This window comes from Lolium perenne, chromosome 2 (genome assembly GCF_019359855.2).
Source record: "Lolium perenne isolate Kyuss_39 chromosome 2, Kyuss_2.0, whole genome shotgun sequence".
Lineage (NCBI taxonomy): Eukaryota > Viridiplantae > Streptophyta > Magnoliopsida > Poales > Poaceae > Lolium > Lolium perenne.
Genome location: NC_067245.2, coordinates 54,603,023 through 54,625,711, shown reverse-complemented (window position 1 = coordinate 54,625,711; position 22,689 = coordinate 54,603,023). Strand labels below are relative to the sequence as shown.

Here is a 22,689-nt window from a genome sequence, read left to right as displayed (position 1 = left end):
GCGAAGAAACAACACTCATTCAGTCGTCCTCCTCGTCGGTGCTGTCGTCGTGGGAGTCCCTGTCGACGTGGTAGTCCCGGAGGCAGCGCCTCTCGTCGAAGACCTTGACGCTCATGTCCCTGTTGCCGAAGTAGGAGAACACGAGGATGAAGCCGGCTTCGAGGCTGTGGTGGCGCGCGAACTTCTCCCAGCCGATGTTGAGGTACATCTTGCCGCGCGCGTCGTAGATCGCCTTGACGATCCACCGGCAGTAGCCGCACGAATGCTCCGCAAATGCATCTTGCGCGGGCGTACGCCGCCGACGTACTCGGCGAAGGAGTCCGGCAGCCTCTGGATGCCGCGCGGGTCGCCCTTGAGGACGTGGACGAACTCGAACAGGACGTCCGGCTCCACGTCCATCTCCGACGATGAAGACGACGGCGTGGGAGGCGACGGCGAGCGTTCAGCTATGCCGCGGCCACGACCACGACCACGACCACGGCCGCGGCCGCGAGGTCGGCCTCCGCCTCTACCAGATATAGCGTCGAGTCTTGTTGAGAGATGGTGGCGGCTAGGGTTTGGGAGAGAGGCGCTAGGGTTTGTGTGTGAGAGGGACGATGAGAGGCGCCCCTTTTTATAGGCCGGAGGGAGGCGGAGGAGCGGTGGCGCTCATTAACGCCGGCACGCAGAGCTAGGCGCGACGGGACGAGTCGATGCGCCCTCTGCGGGAACTGCACCGTCGCTGCGCGCCAATAACTTCCGTCGCGAGGTAGGCGACGGTTAGGTTTAAATTAATTGTGCCGCTGACGGGTCGGCCCCGCCACTCCCCGCCTCGCTTTTCGTTGTGTCCGGCGTCCCCGGAGCGTCCCCTGTGGGACGGGGACGGGCTCGGGGCGCCGGACACCGTATAGGGGCGCGCCGGACAAAAAAGGGCTTTGGGGGACGCGGCTGGAACGCATTTTCTGTCCGGCGCGCCCCAAATCCCTTTGGGGAACGCTTTGGGGGACGCGACTAGAGATGCTCTTAGATCGTCAGTTTAGGTCGCCCTATGCCTTATTTTATTCTCAGCTTACCACAACGAACCGATCAAGTCTACGTCATGGCTAGTTAGAGATCCACATACACGGATCTTCTCCTTTCCCTGCTTCTGGCCATGGATACCATGATAATCTCAAGCAGCAACAAGACACGCGTGACTTTTCCAGGGTGCCCAGCCGACGTATACATCTGCAGCTTTCACAGAACAGCTGTTACCCGTTGGCATACATTTCTTCTTACAAACTCCTCGTGTCGCTACAAACCCGACCCGATCAGCACCTTTTGTCATTGTGTGGCGTGGCAAATGGCCAAAGGGCCAACTTTTCAACGGATTCTAGAACACCGGAACTTTTCTATACGAGTGCGACTATTTCTAATAAAATTGAGAACTAACTTCTTTCTCAGTAATTAAATTACAATTACAACTCATATTATAACTCATGATGAGTAGTAGTATGAAGCAAATTTAACGGTCAATATATTTTTCTTAGTAGCATCCCTACCTAACTTGTAACTCATCTGCATGAATCATGATGCAATCAAATGGTGTAGGATTTTACTGAGCACAAACTAGCACGAACTAGCTGAGAACAATCAAATCCTTTTCTATATATCTAGAGCGATCTACCGTGACAAGAGCAGCCTCTGGCCGGTCATTGTCGGCATAAAATCCACCCAACCCCGACCATCCCCACCACCTCTGGACTCTGGTCGATGTCATAACCAAGATTTTTTTTCTCGGCATGCAAAACAATATGACGGTATTTTCGGTACTTTCGGAATATTGTAAATACTAGCCAAATAACAGCCAAGATTTGTCAAACCAATTTACTTTTTAGTTCAAAATTTATCAAAAATAAATAAATTTGAGCAATAATTTAAATACCGGAAAATTTCGTTTGGCCGGCATTATATTTCTCGGTGGTAACGGGTGAAACCGGTTTCGGCTGAAATATTCAAAATATCAGTTAAGAAAAAAACTGATCATAACTCATAAGAAATGTCCACCATTAATTGGCGGCAATTGACGTGCTTTTTGGCCCCTTTCCTCGCGTAATCCTCCACATGATCCATCTCGGCTCACGTGCTAAATCGGCCATCACTACTTAGTTTGTCGTTGTTAATTAATCATTAATTCATGATTAGATGCATTTGGTGCAGCGGCCTTGCTTGTAGCAGAAAGCAGAATTATCCACCCCATTGCAGTATATTTTATGCTCACAGAAAAATCGAACTCTTTTGCATATTCAAGGATTTTTTTTTTTTTTGCTTTGCTAAGTGCACGTACTGGACTGGAAATAAGGAAAGGTGTACAAAAATCAAACTTAATCATTCATAAATCCACTTAAAACTGGACTGGAAATAAGGAAAGGTGTACAAAATATATACATGTGCTTTGCACCTCCTTTTTTTAAACGGATTTTCACCTCCTTTTATGTACGTACAATGCAATCTGAAAGTAAGAGAGAAAACTACAATCCGCCAGGCATTCCAAAGTCCAATAAAATGAACTGAAAGTAACATGAATAGGGAAGAAATATGTGCACATCATTTTTTCGCGAAAACGCAAAAGTTTTGCGTTTCGATGCATTGATAGATAAAGAAGAGTTTATGTACAAGTCCAAGAACGGACACACCACGCCGTACAACTCGATCCAAGGAAAAAAGGAAAAGGAAAAAACTAAACTAGGGGAGTAACTGGCGCACACCCCGGGCTCCCGCGTCCCCTCGGGGTGTGCGCCAGTTACTCCCCTAGTAAATAGGGAAGAGATATGTGCACATCACGCACCTATGACCTATGAGTTTGAACACTTCGTGATCTCATTCACAAGCTAACATGGAGAAACCTCAAAACAAAGGAAACCAAAGAGTTGAGAGAAAAACATACTTCCTCCTACAGACAAATTTTCCAAAGGTTTTTCCCTCCAAAATTTCTGTGAATTCAATCATAGAGTTTTTGTGTTATGTATGATTTATCATGTTTGCAGTACACCAGATAAAAATTATTGCAGGGAATGATGTAGAAATTTGTACCAAGCATGATTCTTGAGTTACAATTATTGCAGATAACAATTATTGCAGTATCTCAATGAATCTTGGCCAAGCATGAAATTTACAATTCCTAAGTCCAGTAAATATTTGGCAGCATTTCAGTTAGTATACGCAAAACAATCAAACGTGGCTAAGGGGTAAGATTCATCTTTTGGATTAATTTTTTTTTTTGCAGTAAAAATTGTTGCTCCCATATACAAAAATAAAATAAAATCAATCAGACCTTGCAGAATTTAGTTAGCACCATCTCTCCCGTGAGCAGAAGAGGCGCTGTCAAACCTCCCCCTTGCCTATGCTGCACTGCCAATCCAAATTGCTGTATATGGCATTACAGACGTTCTGAAACAGCAATCAACATAATCTCTGGTGCAAAAAAATTGGCAGCTCAAAGCTAGCAGTAACTTATTTAGACAGAATCAACTAAAGTTCACGATGCACAAACATTCACTTGTTCCCTTGTCACTAGTCATCCTGCCCACATTTAGTCTTAAGATGAAATTTCAGGAACAAATTTGAAAGATAATGTGATGGCTTTGAACAGCTATGGTCTGTCCAGACGCATGGATGTCTTTGAGGTTTCAGAATAATGGTTACCAAACTCACGACTCTAGTCACTGGAGAACAACTCTGATTAAACGATTCTTGTCTAACAGTTTTTCTGAGACTTAGATCTTGCGGTAATGCATTGATGTAGCAGATCATAAGGAAAATGCACTAATTAGCTCTTATTTCCACACATCTGAGTGTGTCACTTCATGGTTCCTAGGTCAGAAATAACAAAACAAATTGATTATGTCAGCATATCTAAATCGAAATGCTGAAGGATTGATATATGTATACAATCAATCGATTTCAGCACATAGCAACCGATGAGGTAAACTAACCCAGTGGGGAGAAAATAGGAACATGTGGTGTGCCCTCCTTGGACTGTCATGCAGGGGCATTGACCACCTGTACCTCCTAACATGAGCGTCGTTTTTTTCGGTAAAGGAAATATATTAATATCAAAAGATACCAATTACACCCAGCCTCTGCAACAACGTTTTTTTTTAGATAATAGGCAAAGATTTGCCCGACTTTAAATTAATAAAGCCAACAAGGTAGCAAGGTTTAGATACAGACTGCTGGGCATTACAGCTTCGCCAACGCACACATAAGCATAGAGTTTCTAAACAAGATTCACGGAGACAGACAAAGCCACATCATAAAAAGAAGAGGTCTTCATGCATTCCAGGCCGTCCCAGGCACCCCACCATGGCACGGGCTAGTCCATCATGACATCGCTGGCCTGAGAGACGCGTACAGCTCCCTTAGCTCGCGCACCATCCAATTTAAGCCCTCCTTTTCTCTTGACTTGCATTTTAGGCTCCACAGCTGCAAAAAAATGATGATTTTGTAAACGATGTCAGCTGGGTTAGCAATAATTTTCTTTTCAATAGCAAGTTTATTGCGCACATTCCACAGCGCCCAAGAATGGGCAAGAAAAAGGATCCACAACAACTTTCTGGGGTAACCCGAGAAGCTAGACAAGATATCATGGAACTGGGCAAAGTTAGCGGGGCGCCAGTTGCACCCGAGCAGCTGGCGCGTGACTGACCACGCGAAGATCGCCAAAGAACAGGAGAAGAAGATATGGCTAACATCCTCCGGCGCACCACACAGGGCACAAAGGCCGTTTGGCGGACCATGTCGAGTAAGGATCTGCAGTGCCGAGGGCAGCTTATCCAGGGCTAACTGCCAGGAGAAGATTTTGATTTTTAGCGGAACCGAGGCTTCCCACAGGTCTTTGAAATGAGCCACCGTCGTGCCCTTCGACAGCATAGCATACATGGATCTCACTGAGAATGATCCGTTTTGTTCCAGGTGCCAAGAGATCTTGTCTTGACCCGTGGTGAGAATCACCACAGCCAAACTTCTTTGAAGATCTTCCCACTGCCGCACACCCTCCGGATCAAGAGAACGGCGAAAACGGACTTGCAGATTGTCTTGAAACAACGCATCAGCGACCGAAATATCTTGATTGTCACAGATGGCAAATAACAAAGGAAAGGACTCCAGTAGGGGGCCCCTTCCCCACCACCAGTCCTTCCAGAAGCTGGTTCTATTGCCGTTCCGCACCTTGTGCTTTGCTCCAACCTTAAAAAGGTTCTTGATTTTGTGAAGACTTTTCCAGAAGGGGGAGCCTCCATGACCTGATCCCGCAAACAAGTTGGAGGCGTCCACATACTTAGCACGGATGATGCGAGCCCAGATCGTGTCCTCTTCCTGGTACAGTCTCCAAATCCACTTTAACATCAGTGCCACATTCATCTTTTTGGTATTGAGTAACCCTAGCCCTCCATATTCCTTGGGTCTACATACAGTTGGCCAGTTCACCAGGTGGTACTTCCTCTTCGGTCCCGCTCCTTCCCGAAAGAACTTAGAACGATGAGAGTCAAACCTCGCATGAATCCCATCATGGAGGAGGAACAGGCCCATCGCAAACATCGGGAGATTGTCTAGGCATGCATTAGAAAGGATAAGTCGTCCCCCTGACGACATCAGCCTTCCCAACCAAGGTTCGATTTTAATGGCGAGTTTCCGCACAAGAAAGAGCCACTGCTCTAGGGATAGCTTTCTGTCAGAGATAGGGAGGCCCAGATAAATGAAGGGGAAGGAGCCAAGTTTGCAGTTAAGCTTGTTAGCAATTGAAGTCCGCTCTTCGAACCGCTGACCCAGCACAAACACCTCGCTTTTGTGATAATTGATCTTGAGCCCCGACATATCCTCAAAGCACATCAGCAGAAATTTAAGGTTGGCAATATCCTCATCCGAACCTTGAATGAGGGTAAGCGTGTCGTCTGCATACTGAAGATGGGAGACGCCCCCGGGCAACAGGTGTGGAACCAGACCGTGAATGTGTCCGGCCTTGGAAGCCGCAGAAAGAATACCAGACAGGGCCTCACCAATGAAGTTGAAAAGCAGCAGTGAAAGGGGGTCTCCCTGGCGAACCCCTCTCTTATTTCTGAAAAACAGCCCCACTTCACCGTTGATAGAGATAGCAGTTTGTCCCCCTGAGACAAGTTGTAAAATCCTATGGATGTATCCTTCATCAAAACCTTTGCAACGAAGAACTTCCCCCAAGAAGTCCCAGTTCACTCTGTCGTATGCCTTTTCAAAGTCCAACTTGAGCAGCACCCCATTATGCTTTCTCTGTCGCAAATCGTGAATGATTTCTAGCAGCGTCAACGGACCGTCGAGGATATTTCTTCCTTTGACAAAGACCATTTGATTGGGAGAGAGGATCCTATGCGCAATCGGATCCAATCTAGATGCGTAAGCCTTGGAAACGATCTTAAAGATTACATTGATCAATGCAATTGGTCTGTATTGTGTGATTTGATCCGCGCCGGGCACTTTCGGAATAAGCGAAAGAATTCCAAAGTTGAGCCTAGAAATGTCAATGCGCCCCAACACAAAGTCATTGAGGATGTGCAAAATACCCAGCTTGACCTGCGGCCAGAATCTCTTGAAGAAGACAACAGGGAAACCGTCCGGGCCCGGGGCGGTATCTGTCTTCATGTCCTTAACGATAGCATCAAGCTCAGTCTCAGAAAATGTGAGAGCCAGATTCACATTCTCCTCCTCTGAGACCCGACTATACCTATCCCAGGTATCTGGCGCCAACCCGCACATCCTTGCGGCAGACGAGCCAAGCAGGCTTCTGTAGAAGTCATAAACAAGCTGTTGGATGAGCTTCGGGTCCGTGACCGTCCCGCTGTCCGTGACTAACGCTGAAATATTGCATTTCCTTCTTCTGCCGTTGGCAACTGCGTGAAAATAGGTTGTGTTTGCATCTCCCTGCCGAGCCCACCTGACCCTGCCTCGCTGCCTCCAGTGTTCCTCTTCAATCTTATATATATGCAGCAGTTGCTCCTCGAGGTGATATCTAGATGCCCAGGCGTGTCTTCGTCCAAACCAGAGGAGTCAGCCAGCACATCAAGCTGAGCAATCTGAGTGAGGAGCGCGTTCTTTGTGGCCTTGGTGTCCCTACCAAGGTTCTGATTCCATCCCCTCAAGTACTGTCTTAGGCCCGACGACATGAACGACCACCAGTCGATGATGTCTCGGCCGCCCACCTTGGACAGCAGCCTGGCCCATGTAAACTGGACAAGTGGGACAAAATCGAGGCGCTCAAACCAGCTGGACTCGAAGAAGAATCGATTAGAACGAACGGGGAAGCCCTCCCCGGTGTCAAAAACGAGAGGCGTGTGATCAGAGCCAAGGCAGGTCTCGGCAGCAAGAGAGCAAAGAGGGAAAATGGCTTCAAAGGATGCAGAGACAAAGACTCGGTCCAGAGCAGAGCGGACAGGATTAATCTGACGGTTAGACCAAGTGAAACGCGCCCCAGTGCGCGGGATTTCTCTTAGGGCCCAAGAAGCAATACTGTCGTTGAAGAGATCAATAAGGGTCCAGTTGACATTATCGTTGTTCTTATCTTCCGCCGCTCTGATAAGGTTGAAGTCCCCACCCATGAGGACCGGCAAGTCACAGTTGGCGATTTTGGCCGTAATCTCGGCCAGGAACCCTCTAGAACGAGCATGGTCTGCAGGGCCGTAGATACCTATGACTTCAAGCTTTTTCTTGGTAGCACGATGCAGAATAGATAGGCTAAGGAAGAATTGACCCTTGTCCATTCTCCCCACTTCAAACATACTGTCCCTAACTCCCAACAGCATGCCTCCCGAGTGGCCATTCGCTGGGAGCCAAGACCAGAAGAATTTCTCTCCTACCTCAAGGCTGGCAAGCTCGACGTCCGTGAAGTCTTGTTTAATAGTTTCTTGTAGAAGGACCAGATCAATACGGTGAAGTCTGAGGTAATCTTTGAGCAGGGTTCACCTCCCTCTGCGGCCGAACCCCCTGATATTCCAGAAGAGGGCCCTCATTGGGAAACCATGCTAAGCGCCCGTGCTCGGCGGGTTAACGGCCGGTGCCCAACCGGGGTAGGTCTACGCGCGATCCTTCGCTTCTTGGGAGCAAGCTTCTTTGTTTTGCCAGGGCCCGAGCATGGTTCCCCCTCGGAACCAGCTTCTGGGCAAGTACCTTCCTCCCTTTGGTCAGGACTTGTCCGCACTGCTTCTTCCTTGTCTTTAGCCTTTTCCTCTTCAATCTTTCGCCTAGCTGACAGCAGTTTGGCCTGAGCACGCTCACGAGCTTGGAGAAGAGTCACCGCGTGGGCAGGCGACCCCTCCGAGGATTTAAACAGGATGCAGCTATCTCTAGCCACCTTAACAAGATGCTGAACCGACGAATCTTGGAAAGCGACAAAGGAAGAGGGAAGGTTGGAATTACCTGGAGCAGGCGTGGCGGAGGACGGTGCAGCGGAATCCTCGATGGAGCTCTTGGACATGGAGTTCTTCTCAGCAGTGGCGCGGATGGCATGTTCCAGGACCGGGCCATCAGAAGTCCCTTTTGCTCTCACACTCTTGCGTTGTGCCTCCACCGGAGGGGCCTTGGAGCGCGGCGCGCGAGCAACAGCAGCCCCCAGGGCTGGGATTGGGGCATCCAGCAGCAGCAGTTGGCCCGAGGGAGGTGAGCCGCCCCTAGAGATGGCGGGAGCATGGTGCAGGTCCAGCGAAGGCGGAGGCGCAGGTGTCTCCACCGTGGCTTCAGCCTCCGCCGCTTCCAGCATCAGTCTTCTAGAGGGGCGATCATGGTTGCTCTTGCTCCTGCGCTCGCTGTTCCTCCTATATTCCTGATCAGACGAAACAGAGGGAGGGGTGACCCAGCCCACCTCCGCTCTATCCTCCTCGGACAGCCTTAGGGCTTTTCCAGGGGTCGGAGAGACCCTTTCTCCCGACGTCAGGTCAACGTCCCACCCTAATGGCAGTACGGATGCACACAGCCAAAAAAGAGTAAAGAAAACTAAGAAATAAAAGTCCCGCTACAGCCTTCTAGACCTAGCAACAACAATACAACCACCACTGTGACAACACCTGAAGTACAGACTCTCCAAAAGCGACGCCTCCAAGAAGGAAACAGTGCACCAGCACCGTCGTCGCCCGACCAAAGGTCTTAGGATTTCCCTAAATAAAAACACGAGCGTCGTAGTGGGATGGGAAGGGGATTGGCCACCAGTCACATCCACATATCTGAGTGTGAGGAAGTCATCCCGGCAAGTCGGCACCAGTCGTGTTCTCTCGCGGTGGCAGCACGGAGCATCGTGGGCGCCAAGGTCGAACCATCCTTGCACCTCGCGTGGGCTTAGCCGAGACGGCCCCGACGAAGGAGAGAATGCAAGGCGCTGATCCGCCAGATCCTCCAGCCTCCACTGCATCCTTTCATCGCCGAGCCGCCGGCCATCGCTGGCCCATCATGTTGTCCTCCGCTGCCGGCAGCAACCAAGATTCAGCGTCATCTCCGCTAGTGCCGAGCAAGAGTGATCGTTTGCGTGATCGGAAATGCGTCTACACCTTGCTTCAGCGGGGCGATGCATTGTGTCCGGGGCATCCACGGAGACGCAAACGCGGCGTAAATATGCGGCACTAGCGGAATGAAATTAAAGCAAAGCAACTTCCAGGGAGGTCAACCGCCGGAGTGGCAAAATCGTCGATCGACCCGCCAACCCGAAATGGAGCCCCGAACTTCCACGGAAGAGCAACCACATGCCTCTTCGTTATACGCGCCGACATTAATCTCCGCTGAATATAACCATGCGCCTGCTGTAATTCACGTCTAACCGGCTGTCATTTTGCTTCTTCTCCAACACCGGCTAGCCATCATGAGCAACCTGTCGTTGCCATCGGACACGGACAGTGAGAAAAAGCCGAGGAGATGGCGGCATTGTAGGATAGGGCTACGACGCCCAACAACCCTAGCTCGCCGCCGATGGAGGGCGAGGAGGAGGGTGGCTAGGAGGAGAAGGAGGACTCCGATGCCAAGCGGGCACAACTGGAGGCGGCGGACGACGCGACTGCTGGAAGGAAGGAGGCGAGGGCGCAGGTGCAGGCGGAGCCTCGTCGTCAGTTCACCGACGACGAGGAAGACCCAAATGACCAGTCGTCGGACTAGAACTCAAACTCGTCGGACGCGTCGATCGGCAGTACCTCTTCGGAGGAGGAGGTAACAAGCAGGAGGCGCGTCCGTGAGGATGGCGAGGCGGGGCCTTCTAACAAGAAGTCCAAGAATTAGTTTAAAATTTGTTTGCTTTCGCGTTTGTTCTCTAGTTTGTATGTTAAATATGTATGAACTTGTTCGATTCAAGAAAGCATGACATGATTACTACAACTTGTTTTCACCTTTGTTCTTCATGTTGTTTCAAAGATTCATGGGCACTAAAATTGCAGATGGTTGGATTTTTAATAGAAGGAAAAGAAGAAGCAGTTCTGGAAGAAAAAAACATTGGGGTCTTCAAAATGCGTCCGACCGCTGGGTGCCCCCGACACAATCGGATAATTTGCACCTCGCGAGCTTTTTCGCGTCCGCCAGGCGACGCAAACGGACGTTCGCGGATAATTTAGACGTCCAAAATGCGTCGCCCCGTTGGAGATGCCCTTAGAGCTCTTTAGGATTCTAACAGACTACACTGAGAGTATGTGTTAATGTTGCCATGATCACAATTATATTTTGTTTTAGGATTGAAATACATCAAGAAAATATATTCCATAACTCATTAATTGCTCCGGCCGGCAGGAACCATGTAAAATAATGCACAATCCTCAACTTGCACAGATCATTTAGAAAGAAAAAGAAACTCAGATAAAGATCCAGCTGCAAATATCCAAGACTTGCTAATTACTAGTGTGTTTATCTATGAAGTCCATTGGGGGCCAAACAGTTATTTGGGCCCGAAATGATTAGCATATGCGAGGCTTGCATTTTTTTGTTTTTTTTTGGGGGGAATGTTGTATGCGGCATTATTTAAGATATAATACAGTGCAACTTTATAGGAAAAAATTTATGCATTCATAAAGATTCAATCCTACTAATCAAATGGTGCACATAGAATAAATTTCTAAAAATGAAAATCGTACACAATTTTTATAGGATTCACCAGTGGGTTTGGTAGGTCCACGGCCTCGTGGCGGAATGGTGCTGGTGAGGTAGCTACTGGTGGCTGCATCTTCGGCGAGCAGCCAGGACGCACCTACTGCTACCGCCTCGACCCTCGAGTCATCGATCATCTTCTTCTTCCCAAAATGGCGAAGTTGTCTTGCATGGTTGATTGCAAATAGCTAAGTGTACCGCCCTTCATTAACCGGCTCTGCAAGTACGTACTCAAAAAAGCTGAGAAAAGATATTTCAAAGGGCCTGATTGGTTGCTAGCATGGTTTTTTGCATTTCTTTCCCTCTCATGCAATTTTGCCCAATAACTACGGTATGAGTAGAAACAGGTCTTGCGCTAACTTTGTCACTATATTTGGAGCCAACAATTTTACTTGAGCTCGAATGGAGAAGTAAGAAGAACTTCGTTTGGAATTGTATGCGGGTTGAGGAGGATTGTGATTATAGCTAAACTAGTTCAATCATAATCACCTCTAATTTATCTAACTTGCATCGATTTGTGATAAAGTCTATATGGAAAAGTTGCGCCTCAACATTGTGATTTCATTCCCGTCATCGGTTCGTCGTTTTGTCTAGTGTTTCAAATTCAGTTTCATGTTTCTTTTTGAGCCATTCGTGGATGAGCTTAGTCAAACTTTCGCACACGGTCGACCATTTCAAAATTCCTTTCCGGACTAGCTTCACCCCACCATTTCAACTTACTTTCGTGTTCAAAATTTCCGGTTTCGACTTTCGTAAACGAGTAGATCTACAACAACTTATAGAATACTTGGAAGATGTAGATCTACTCGTGTACGAATGTCAAAATGGAGAACTAAGAACACAAAAGTCATGCGCGACAATGAGATGAAGCTACCCGTCGAAACAATTTTGAAACGCGCGAACGGTTACGATGAATTTGACTAATTCGGCAAAAAAAAATTCAAACGGGACACAAAATTACAAATCAAATACTCCACAAAACAAAAAAACCGTTCATGGATATTGATTCATAACATCAATACGTATCTTTTTTATGTTCATCATATTTTAAAACGACCTACCATTTTCTATCCATCCCGACCCCTCCCGAGTCGCTCCTCTCCCGAGCGACTCCGGGGGAACTCTAGTCCACCACCGCCCGCCGCCGTACGCCGCCATCCTGGCCGCCGCTGCTGCCCTCCCTGGCGGCGGTGGCGGCGCCCATCCCCTCGACTGATGGCGTGGGCAGGGGAGGCGTTTCCCGGTGGCTCCTCACGGGAGGAGGTGGGAGGTCGATCCGGGGCGCAGGGTGGCGGGGCTCTTCATGGCCGGCGCCTGAGGTTCTCCGGCGGGAGGCGTTGAGGAGGAGGGGTGTGGTGCCCATGTAGGTGCCCTGACCTGCGAGATCCGGTGGAGGCTGCGGCCCGATCTGGTAATCGTGGGGTTAGGTCGGTGCTCTACACTAGATCCCGTTGTTCCTCTTCCGCCTTCTCAGCTTTGGAGACGACCAGCGGTGTGGGGACCTACTAGTCTTGCGAATAATGGAGGTGGTCCTTAGATTTCTTCTCTGCGGATCTGCCGGTGCCTGTCCTCATTGATCTGGCGGATGTGTCGTGTTTCGGAAGGCTCCGTCGGCGCTCCATTGGGCGATTTAAGCCTGGAGGTTGCCGGATTGGGTGGAATTCGGTCGAGCGCACCCATGTTTTTACTCTGGCCGTTTGATTTCAGATGGAGCGTTTTGAAGCTCTGCTGGCGGTTATTATCATGGAGCACATTTTCGTTCCGTGGTGCTGGCCGGAGAATGACATGGAAGCCGAGATCTGTGGTCTTGCAATGGTGGCTCGAGTCTGGGTGGCGTGGAGGAATTGGCTTCATGATCGGTGTCTTTGGAGCAGCGGCATGCGAGTGGGGGCGATTGCACAGGAGAAGTTTAAAATCTTACCTTTCAGGGTGAAAATCCAAGGTCTGGCCTTAATTCGTTGTGCGTGGCAATGTTCTTGTTGAAGGCATTGTTTTGAGAGTGAGGATTTTCTTTAGGGTGAAAACCTAAGATCTATGATCGGGCGACGACAGCGCTGGTGCACTGTTACCTTCTTGGAGGCGTCGCTTTTGGAGAAGCTGAACTTCTGGTGCTGTCATGGTGGTGTTAGCGTTGTTGTTTAAAGGATTAGATCACTGTAGTGGGACTTATCTTTTTTGGTAATTTTTTTTTTTTTTTTTTTTGGTTGTGTGCATCTGTAATGTCACTAGGGCAGTGCGTTGTTGCAGAGGCTGGATGTAATTGGTATCTCTGATATTAATATATACTCTTTGTCGATTTTTTTTGTAGATCGGGACGAATTAAAATGACACGATCAAACTGATGAGAGATGGTTACTAGATTGGATTTGCTTTGTCTCACCAGAACTTGATATTGGATGTCATATTTCAAATTGCACGACTGGTGCTATACAAATGAAAGACGATTCAGAGAAAAAAGGAACATAATTTCAGTAGTTCTGAAAACAACCGGACGTACTTTTGAAGACCCTCCAAGATGCATTTACGGAAACTGATGCCAGAGGTGCGAAGCAGATGAATCTTCAGATCTTTGCCACCCAACATGATACTATATATCAGTCAAACTTCTCTTCCCTAAACACGATGAAAGTCTCGCCATGGAGATGATTCTAAGCAGCTGACCTTACTTCTTCCAAGGATATGGAAGCGCAAGCTCAATAGGGAACTTGCTGATGTACTCATTTTTAAGTTGTACGTGTTGTGAAGTGTATATGTGGATTCCCTAGCCCTTTCCATCAGTTCGGACTTTTGGTTCAAGTGGCTAGTGCATGAAGGTTAAACATGGTATCAGAGCCCCAGGTCTCGAGTTCAAATCATGGTTTTCGCAATTAAGCCCCCAGGTCTCAAGTTCAAATCCTAGCTTTCACATGGTTTTCGCAATTAAGCCTAAAAATTGTTGTTGCCCCCTCTTTCCACCGCTGTTTCGGTGTGATCTTCTTCTTTCACGTGTTGACTTTCTCTTCTCCCGTCACACGTGAGTGGGGGTGTTGTGAAGTGTATATGTGGATTGCCTAGCCCTTTCCATCAGTTCGGACTTTTGGTTCAAGTGGCTAGTGCATGAAGCTTAAACAGTACGCAGTTTACTGCATTTTCAGTTCTATTGGTTTTGTTGGTCCTGCACTCCTGCTATGATTCCCATGGAGGTATCAATTGCATTTTCAGTTCTATTGGTTTTGTTGGTGCTGCTATGATTCCCATGGAGGCATCAATTATACCACAACGCAATGACACTGTAATTAATAGTGAGTTGCCCAAACAAATTTTATGGTAAAGATAGCAGCACCGTCAAATTAGGCTGAGTTCATAAAATCTACTAACCCCTTTTTAACCATGTTTTTTTTTGTTCTGTGGAGATGCAAAGAGGTGGAGCCCGGAGACAAGTTTTTTAGGAGACATCTGGATGAGAATGTGAAGGCAATCAGAGGGACTTAGCTCCGGATAAGTTGGCTAATCCGATGGACGAATCATGCCTGTAGCGTGCAACATGACATAGCGAAACCGTAATAGGCTGACTATTATGCTTAATATCGTTGTCATATGATTTTATATGCCGTAAATGCCAGCTATATTAAATATATTACATGAAACTGTCTATAGGATACAACAATCCAAAATCATCTTAGTGAAAAATACATAATTAGATGTGTTGTTGCTTTCGATCCATATGATACCGATTTATATTTTTGATCTAATTAAATTTGAAGCAAATTATTTTTCAGATGTTTACTATGTTTACATGTGTGGCAAGAAAAAAAGACCGTAGCAACGCACGTGCACTCAACTAGCAGAATGCCCGCGGGTTGCTGCTCCTATGTTTCTACATTTTACATAGCACCACCTGGTGTATCTGTGTGCCCTCATCCCCACCCTTTACCTTTCACCAATGCACTGTTGCATCCTTATTTTTGCTCGCCTGTGTTGCCATACTCTCACATTTTTTCAGGAGCCACTTCCCCTCAGCTTTCTTAATCCCCTTGCGCTGCCTAGCTCCTTGCAACGCATGTCACCCTGCCTCATGAAATTGTTGGCTTTCACCTGTGTTACCGCTCCACTCGTTTCCTACAGAAGCATTTTCATGTGCACAACCCTCACCAAGGTCGATATACATTTCACATAGCACCACCCGGTGTATTATCTGTGTGCCCTCATCCCCACCCTTCACCTTTCACCAATGTATTGTTGCATCCCTGTTTTTGCTCGCCTGCGTTGCCATACTGACACATTTTTTTCAGGGGCCACTTCCCCCTCACCTTTCTTAATCCTCTTGTGTGCTGCCTAGTTCGCACACCAACAGTATGCAACGCGTGTCACCCTGCCTCGTGGAATTGTTGGCCTTCACCCATGTTACCGCTCCACTCGATTCCTACAGAAGCATTTTCATGTGCGCAGCCCATACTCTAACATTTTTTCAGGAGCCACTTCCCCTCACATTTCTTAATCCTCTTGTGCGCTGCCTAGCTCGCAGACCGACAGTATGCAACGCGTGCCACCCTGCCTCGTGGAATTGTTGGCCTTCACTCGTGTTACAGCTCCACTCGTTTCCTACAGAAGCATTTTCATGTGCGCAGCCCTCACCAAGGTCGATAGATAATTAAAACTATGGCATAAAAAATCACAGTCCACACGGTTGAACGAACCAAGATGCTTCTCGATTTCACTGATTTGACGTTTCACCGTGGGCTGAATCAATATTTAGTTTTAAACATACTTTTTATGTTTTTTATCAGCACCGTCGGAAACATATTTTATATATATATAAATTTACTTATAGGCGCAGCAAAAAATAGTAGTACAGTTTGTTTCGCGTGCATCTTAGTATATGGTTTATTGTACCTCGAAGAAAGTACTACAGTGCAATGATCGAGTTGTGTAAGTATTTTTATCAAACGGTAATGGACGGAGAGGTGACCAAACAAAACGAAATAAAAATAGCCAAGATAAACGGGGACATGCTTCCATGAAATACGATAAATGAAAGGCCTAAAATACAAATAGCTAAGATGATTAGACTAAAACCTTCGACACCATCAGTCTCCTGTGGCTAGCCCTTAATTTTCACTTTGTTTCCTCTGTGCGTAGGGAGCATCTACTGCGGATTGATATCCGATTTTGTAGGGGCTAAAGTTGCTGGACGTATCACGGTCGCTTCAGCGTTTTATTAGTACAGAAGATTTAGGTAAATATATTGCTGTAAACTCTAATATTTACCAGACTAATGATTTATTTTCGATTGACGTACTATCGAAATTGTCAGTATGTACTTAGTAGCACCGGAGGAGTAAAATCCCTTGCTGACATTACTAACGAGTATTTGCGTAAGCGTTTAGGATTGTAGGCAGGCCGGTGCTGCCAGCTGCCAAGTACGTTTACACCTCCACATTCCGATTCTTGTATCTGCCCCGTACATGTTATGCTGTGCGGGGCATGCCGGATAGAATCGTTACTCACCGGTCGACGCGGTCCTTGAAGAGTTGAACTGATAAAGGGAAGCGCTCGTGCTTGTTGCCGACCAAGGCAATGCGCTGCATCAATGTTGCCTCCTCGAGCTTTCCCTCCTGCATGCATGGCGTCCTCGTCCAATCCTTCTGCATCACGGTTTGAGTATGGGAGGGTTTTTTTTTAGCCTTGGAGACTCCGGACCGGACAATAGATCTCAATTAGACTCCAAACTCGGTACGCACCAATCCGTTCCGCTTAAAAAATAGCAATCACGTGGGACATAGGGTGAACTTACCATCACCAACCATCACGACCTATTTCAATTTAATAGTAAAGATGATGCAGATTAGTGCCAACGTTATGTAGAGGGGCTGGTATACGTGCATGCCCACTTTTGAGCTCGCCTGATCCTGGACCCGAAAAAAACACCCTTCAAGTGTTTTTCTTATACCAAACTAGCATAATACCCGTGCGTTGCTACGTGTGAAGATGTATATAAGCATCAGCAGAGTCATTGTTCTATTTTGTTGACACACTTTATCTTTTATCTCCTTCTCCACTCCTGGTTCAATTCCAGTATGCCTAGGCTGTCCTCTCCTCCTCCTCTCCTCCTCCTCCTCCTCCTCCTCCTCCTCCCCCTTCTGTGACTCGACATGATCTCCCCAGGAGTCGATCGAAAGAAGGCGCAACAAGATTGTGGTCTAAGCGAGAGTTGAAGTGGCGGATGGCATCGGGTGTGTAGGAATTATCGACGATGACATGCATCATCGATTCAACAACGAAACCTACATGCACTCCACGAGATGCCCAATGAGAGGGAAAAGGTGGTGAGGACGTGAGGACACGAACCGCAACCAAAGAACATAGCCGCTAGCAAGATCTTTCAAATAGAGCAGCAGAAACTCTAGCCAAAACCGAGGAATCATGGTTATGGTAGGAGTAGGAACGGCGTCACCGTTAGAGGTTGTGTTTTGTCTCATAGGTTTAGCAGATGCACCCATTATAAAAAATACATAAAAATATATTTAAAAATGTAAAAAATTCTGATATAAAATTTTGCGGATATATATATATATATATATATATAGGATAAATACTTCCTACTCCTGGGTGTAACTACACCCACGTCTCATATACTACCATACGGAAGTATATAACATACTTTATTGGTTTGAGTATGTTCGTACACTATATCTAAGATACTCCATACCAACTTTGGTGAAAAAAATTAAAATACACCCATAGTTTGCACTATATATACAAAATACATGCATATTTATACGTAAATAAATAGTGTACATAAAAAAGTGTACATACTACCTACAAAGTAGTATATATACTACCAAAATATTCTTATATACTTCATACTACATGTATATACTCTTCGTTATGATAGATACTACCTAGATTGTGTGAAACACACGTGGGAGTAACTACACCCGGGTGTAGCATGAATATGTCCTATATATATATATATATATATATATATATATATATATATATATATATATATATATATATATATATATATATATATATATATATATATATATATATATATATATATCGACGCGGATTATTTACCAAGGGTGGTAGCTATGCACAGGGTGGCAGCCGTTGGATATAAGGAGTTCTGATTCAACTCATGTCCAGATCAAATACCCAGGAGCACTTTCACTAAACGGCCGTTTGAGCTCCGTGATCGCATGCACGAAAAAATGCTGCCACAACTTTCCCACACCATTTTTACATCATTCCACACATTCTATCGGCAACGGTGCTGACCACCCGTCTTGTGGATTTACAGCTTTTTTTAGTGCTTTTGACAAATTGTATCGGCGACGGTAGACTTTGACATGTGCCAGCGCCATACCGTATGTAAAGTGTCGTTTTTTACTTGTTTTCACACATTGTATCTGGAACGGTGGTGATCACCCGTTGTGTGGGATTTTATACCTTTTTACTGCTTTTGACACATTCGACCGGTGACGGTAACCTGTGGCAGGTGCTAGCACCACACCGTGTGCAATGTGTAGTTTTTTACCTGTTTTCACACATTGTCTTCGGCGCGGGTGGATTTAGCGAAAAAATTCTGCCACAGGGAAGGCCGTGGTGTTTGCTAAACATTAGACGTTGCTAGATGGTGGTGCAACTAACCGTAGCATCTAGCAAAACACGTTGTTACATTATAGTTCTTATCTCTTTTTTGGTTCAGCTAATACAAAACTTTCCTTCCGAGCAAAAGATCTGTGGCTTCGCGATGCCGTCTGCTGCGCCGGCAGACGGGTGGTTACTCTCACACAAATTTTGCTGTCTTCCTGCCCCTATGGAAATTCTAGCAATAAATTTTCCACTCAAAAATGGTAGACTTTCTTATTTTTCAGGTTGCCGTGCGGTCCTAGGCTTCCAGCCGCTTGGAATTACGGAGCAGTTGAGAAGGCTTTACGTGAATCAGGTGGTAGGGGAGATGGTTGCATTTTTCTCCCACGGGCAGGACAAGTTTTCCAGACGATTGAAGAGGCATACGAGTTCTTCAACATGTACTCCTGGGAGGTTGGTTTCGGTATCAGGTATGGGCGCAGTAGGATCAACGGCTCCAGCATCCGAACCAGGAAGGACATCGTTTGTTCTTGCGAGGTAAAGCAATGACTAGTATATTATCCAAAAAACGGGTCGCTAAAATTGATATAAACTGAATTCTCCATGATGATATCCTTGTCCAGGGGAGGGACAAATCTGAGGCGACCAGGTCGGCAAGGTGCGACTGCCGTTGCATGCTGTCGTTGCTAAGGAGCGACGACGACTCATGGTTTGTAAAAAAATTCGCACCCGAGCACAACCATTCCATGTCTGTCTCGTGTGGCGAAAAAAGGAGGTGGCCGTCTCACAGTAGAATAGACGGGGGTACAAGGGACCTTGTTCGCCACCTCCGTGCAAACAATGTGCAACTATCCAGAGTGTGTTCAATAGTCGGCACAGTTCACAAAACTGATTCGTATGTTCCATTCAGCCGTCAGTCTGTCCGTGCTATGTGTGCTAAACTAGCCCAGGAATCAATTGATGGTGACATGTCGAAAACGATTGAAGTTTTTAACATGATCAAAACCAGAGACCCAGGGTTTATCGTGGCAATGGATTTGGATGAAAAGAAGAGGGTTAGATCTTTGCTTTTTGCCCACGGTACAAGCAGAAAAGACTATGCTTCATTTGGAGACGTGGTTACTTTCGACACCACCTATAGGACCAATTTATATAACCTGCCTTTTGGTCTTTTTGTCGGTGTAAACCACCATTTTCAAAGTGTTGTTTTTGCCGGTGTTCTGCTAACCGAAGAAACCATCGATGCATTCAAGTGGACGTTCCGTAATTTTGTGGCTGCAATGGGTGCTGACGCTCCGAAGACTATCCTGACTGGTAAGAAATTGATGAATTCTTAGGTTTTAATGCTGCTAGTATACAATTCCAACAGAAATGCGAATATATACATTTTCATCACCTCTTACTTCTAAAATGTTTTTGGGGTGTTCCCACCATATTGCAGACCAGTGTCACCAAATGAGGGTTGCAATAGATGCCGAGCTACCCTTAACACGCCATAGGTGGTGCAAGTGGCATGTTTTGCGCAAGGCGAAGGAATCTCTTGGGCCGGTATATAGCAAGAACTCACCGTTCAAGAGAGACTTGCATGAATTGCTTGACATAATTGTTGATGTTGAGGAGTTCGAGACAAGATGGTCAGAATTAATCACTGGGTACTCACTACAAGACAACGAGTTTCTATGCAGAGCTTACGACAACAGAGAAATGTGGGCAAAGCCATATTTTACCAGCACTTTCTGCGCTGGCATGACAAGTACCCAGCGGAGTGAGAGCGCTAATCACGTCCTAAAAACTTATATCCCCCGGTCAGCTCCGATGCACCTGTTTGTGACACAATACGACCGGCTGATAACGGACCGGATTGCAGAGGAAGGCAGGGAGCAACACGCGACGAAACAGGTTTTTTTCTTTCTAATAATGTATAGCATCTATAAACTTCCGGATGGGTGTCTGACACCGCTTCTTAAAAAAACAGGTGAGCTATCTACTTCGGGCGGGAGTGCCGATCGAGAAGCATGGAACACGTGTGTACACTCGCACGATGTTCGAACGTTTTTACCGTGAACTCTTCAGGTCTAGTGCTTTCACATGCCGAGAGGATGGTGGTCCGAACAGATTCGTAATGGTCTACGCCCGAGCAAGCGCCTCCAATCCAGCTGGTAGGCAGGAATATGTTGTTGATTCGAATGAAGAACGGACGGAATTCTTTTGCGTGTGCAAAAGCTTTGAGCATTGCGGTATCCCTTGCCGACACGTGCTGAAGGTGAGTGTAACATCCTCTAGCATTTTATTGTAAGCACTCTTTTTTTTTGCGTCGCACCTTTTACTATGGATGATAGAAAAATAATCATGGAAATCTCATCTACACACACAGGTCCTCGTTCACATAGGTGCCGTGGAGATTCCGTCTAGCTTGATTATGAAGAGGTGGACCACGGATGCTAGAGAAGGAGTTGAATCCGCCATCCCTGGATTGGACGAGGCTGTAGCGGCAAGTGCGGACAGCACGTCAATGCATGGAATGCTGCACGCTGCAGTGATGGAGTTGGTCGTAATGGGGACCACATCAAGACAGGCGTTCGAGGTCACGGTGGACTATGTTAGCCATGCAAAAGCTGCGATTTCTGCTATGAAGGTTGATGCCCCGGTGAATGTTGGGTTCTCGGTACAATCTACCGAACTTGCAGGGGAAGATGTGTTGCAGTTTGACTCTGGCGTAGCTGCTCCACCACGTGTGCGGTCAAGGGGCCGTCCGAAGGAGTTGAGGTTTAAATCACCAATAGAATCTCCAGGTGGAAGCAAACGGCCTACGAACCTGAAGAGGAGCATGAAGAGCTCTGGCGACGATGCTCCACGGAGATCCACCCGTTTTCTGAAGACTGGAGTTTATGTCATTGAGCATTGTGGTTCTTGCGGCTTGTCGGGGCACCGCACATCGGAATGTGCGGAAGAAGTAGAGGACGAGCAAGGTGGCGCGGTCAGGAGGCGGTGCAAGAGCTGTGGCGAGGTTGGCCACAACAGATCCACATGTGGGAGGAAGTCAACATATGTGCCAAAAGTAGTTTTGAGTTGAACTATTTTTTTACGAGGCGCCTGTTGTAATATTTCATGTACCATGCTGCTGAACGGTATTAGTTTACTATAATTAATATGTTTGCCGTTGGAACAAGTTTCATTTGGATCCACTTTCCATTCTTAAACTAACACCCGACATGTGTGATTCTAAAATTAAAACTAACGAGGCAAGATTTTTTCCATTCACACTGGTATTCTTCTTATTTTCCAACGGTCATGTGCTGTCGCTACTGCTATCAACGGCTAGAAAATGGATAACATGACAGTGGTAACCCGTAGCCGTGCTTTGGTTGTGCATATGTTTGAAACAGTGAAACGGCTAGTGTGCAGCGTTGCAGTTTAAGCAGTGGAGCATCTATATAAGTGGAGTGCTGGCCGTTTGAGTTTGCACTCGAGACCATCCCATCCATTCAAATCTCCATACATCTCTTGAGCACAATCCATTTTTGGTAGCCATGACTGCTACATCAAAAGTGAGCTCCGGGGGTGGCGATTGTTACTTGGGGATGTCGAAGTTCAGCTGCCATTGTGGTGAGCTCGCCGACCTCTGGCGTTCACGCACTACTGACAACCCTGGCAGGCTTTTCATCAAATGTGGCATGGCGAAGGTTAGATCATTTGTTCTGGCGGTGCAGTTTTTTGTTCTTGTTTTTTTCGTGTGGACCTTGGTTTTCTTGGATGCCAGACTAAATCTGTTTCTTGTTCTTACCGTAGAAATGCAGGTTCTGGAAGTGGGAGGACGAACTGGTTGGGGTTGGAACAAGTAGGAAATCATTGACAGAAATGGACGCATGTAGCAAGCGAAACCTGGATTCACCCGGTGCACCTGAGGTCCAGGTCCTTCAGCAGATCAGGAGCGAGCTTGTCTTGCTCCGTTGCGTCGGCTTGCTCTTGTCACTGGCACTTATCTTTGCAATATGCAAGCAATGAGCCAGCTTATTT

The 22,689-nt window shown here is 46.8% G+C and overlaps 1 protein-coding gene across 1 annotated transcript; it reads left to right on the top strand.

Annotated features, from left to right (window-relative positions):
• Nucleotides 1-18,178: 18,178 nt before the first annotated feature.
• LOC127332650 (protein FAR1-RELATED SEQUENCE 5-like) lies at nt 18,179-21,855 on the top strand. Its single transcript, XM_051358963.2, has 5 exons — nt 18,179-19,209; nt 19,296-19,986; nt 20,114-20,571; nt 20,648-20,935; nt 21,047-21,855. The coding sequence occupies exons 1-5, from the start codon at nt 19,111-19,113 to the stop codon at nt 21,743-21,745; spliced, it is 2,235 nt and encodes a 744-aa protein (XP_051214923.1). The 5' UTR covers nt 18,179-19,110; the 3' UTR covers nt 21,746-21,855.
• The last annotated feature ends 834 nt before the right edge of the window (nt 21,856-22,689 follow it).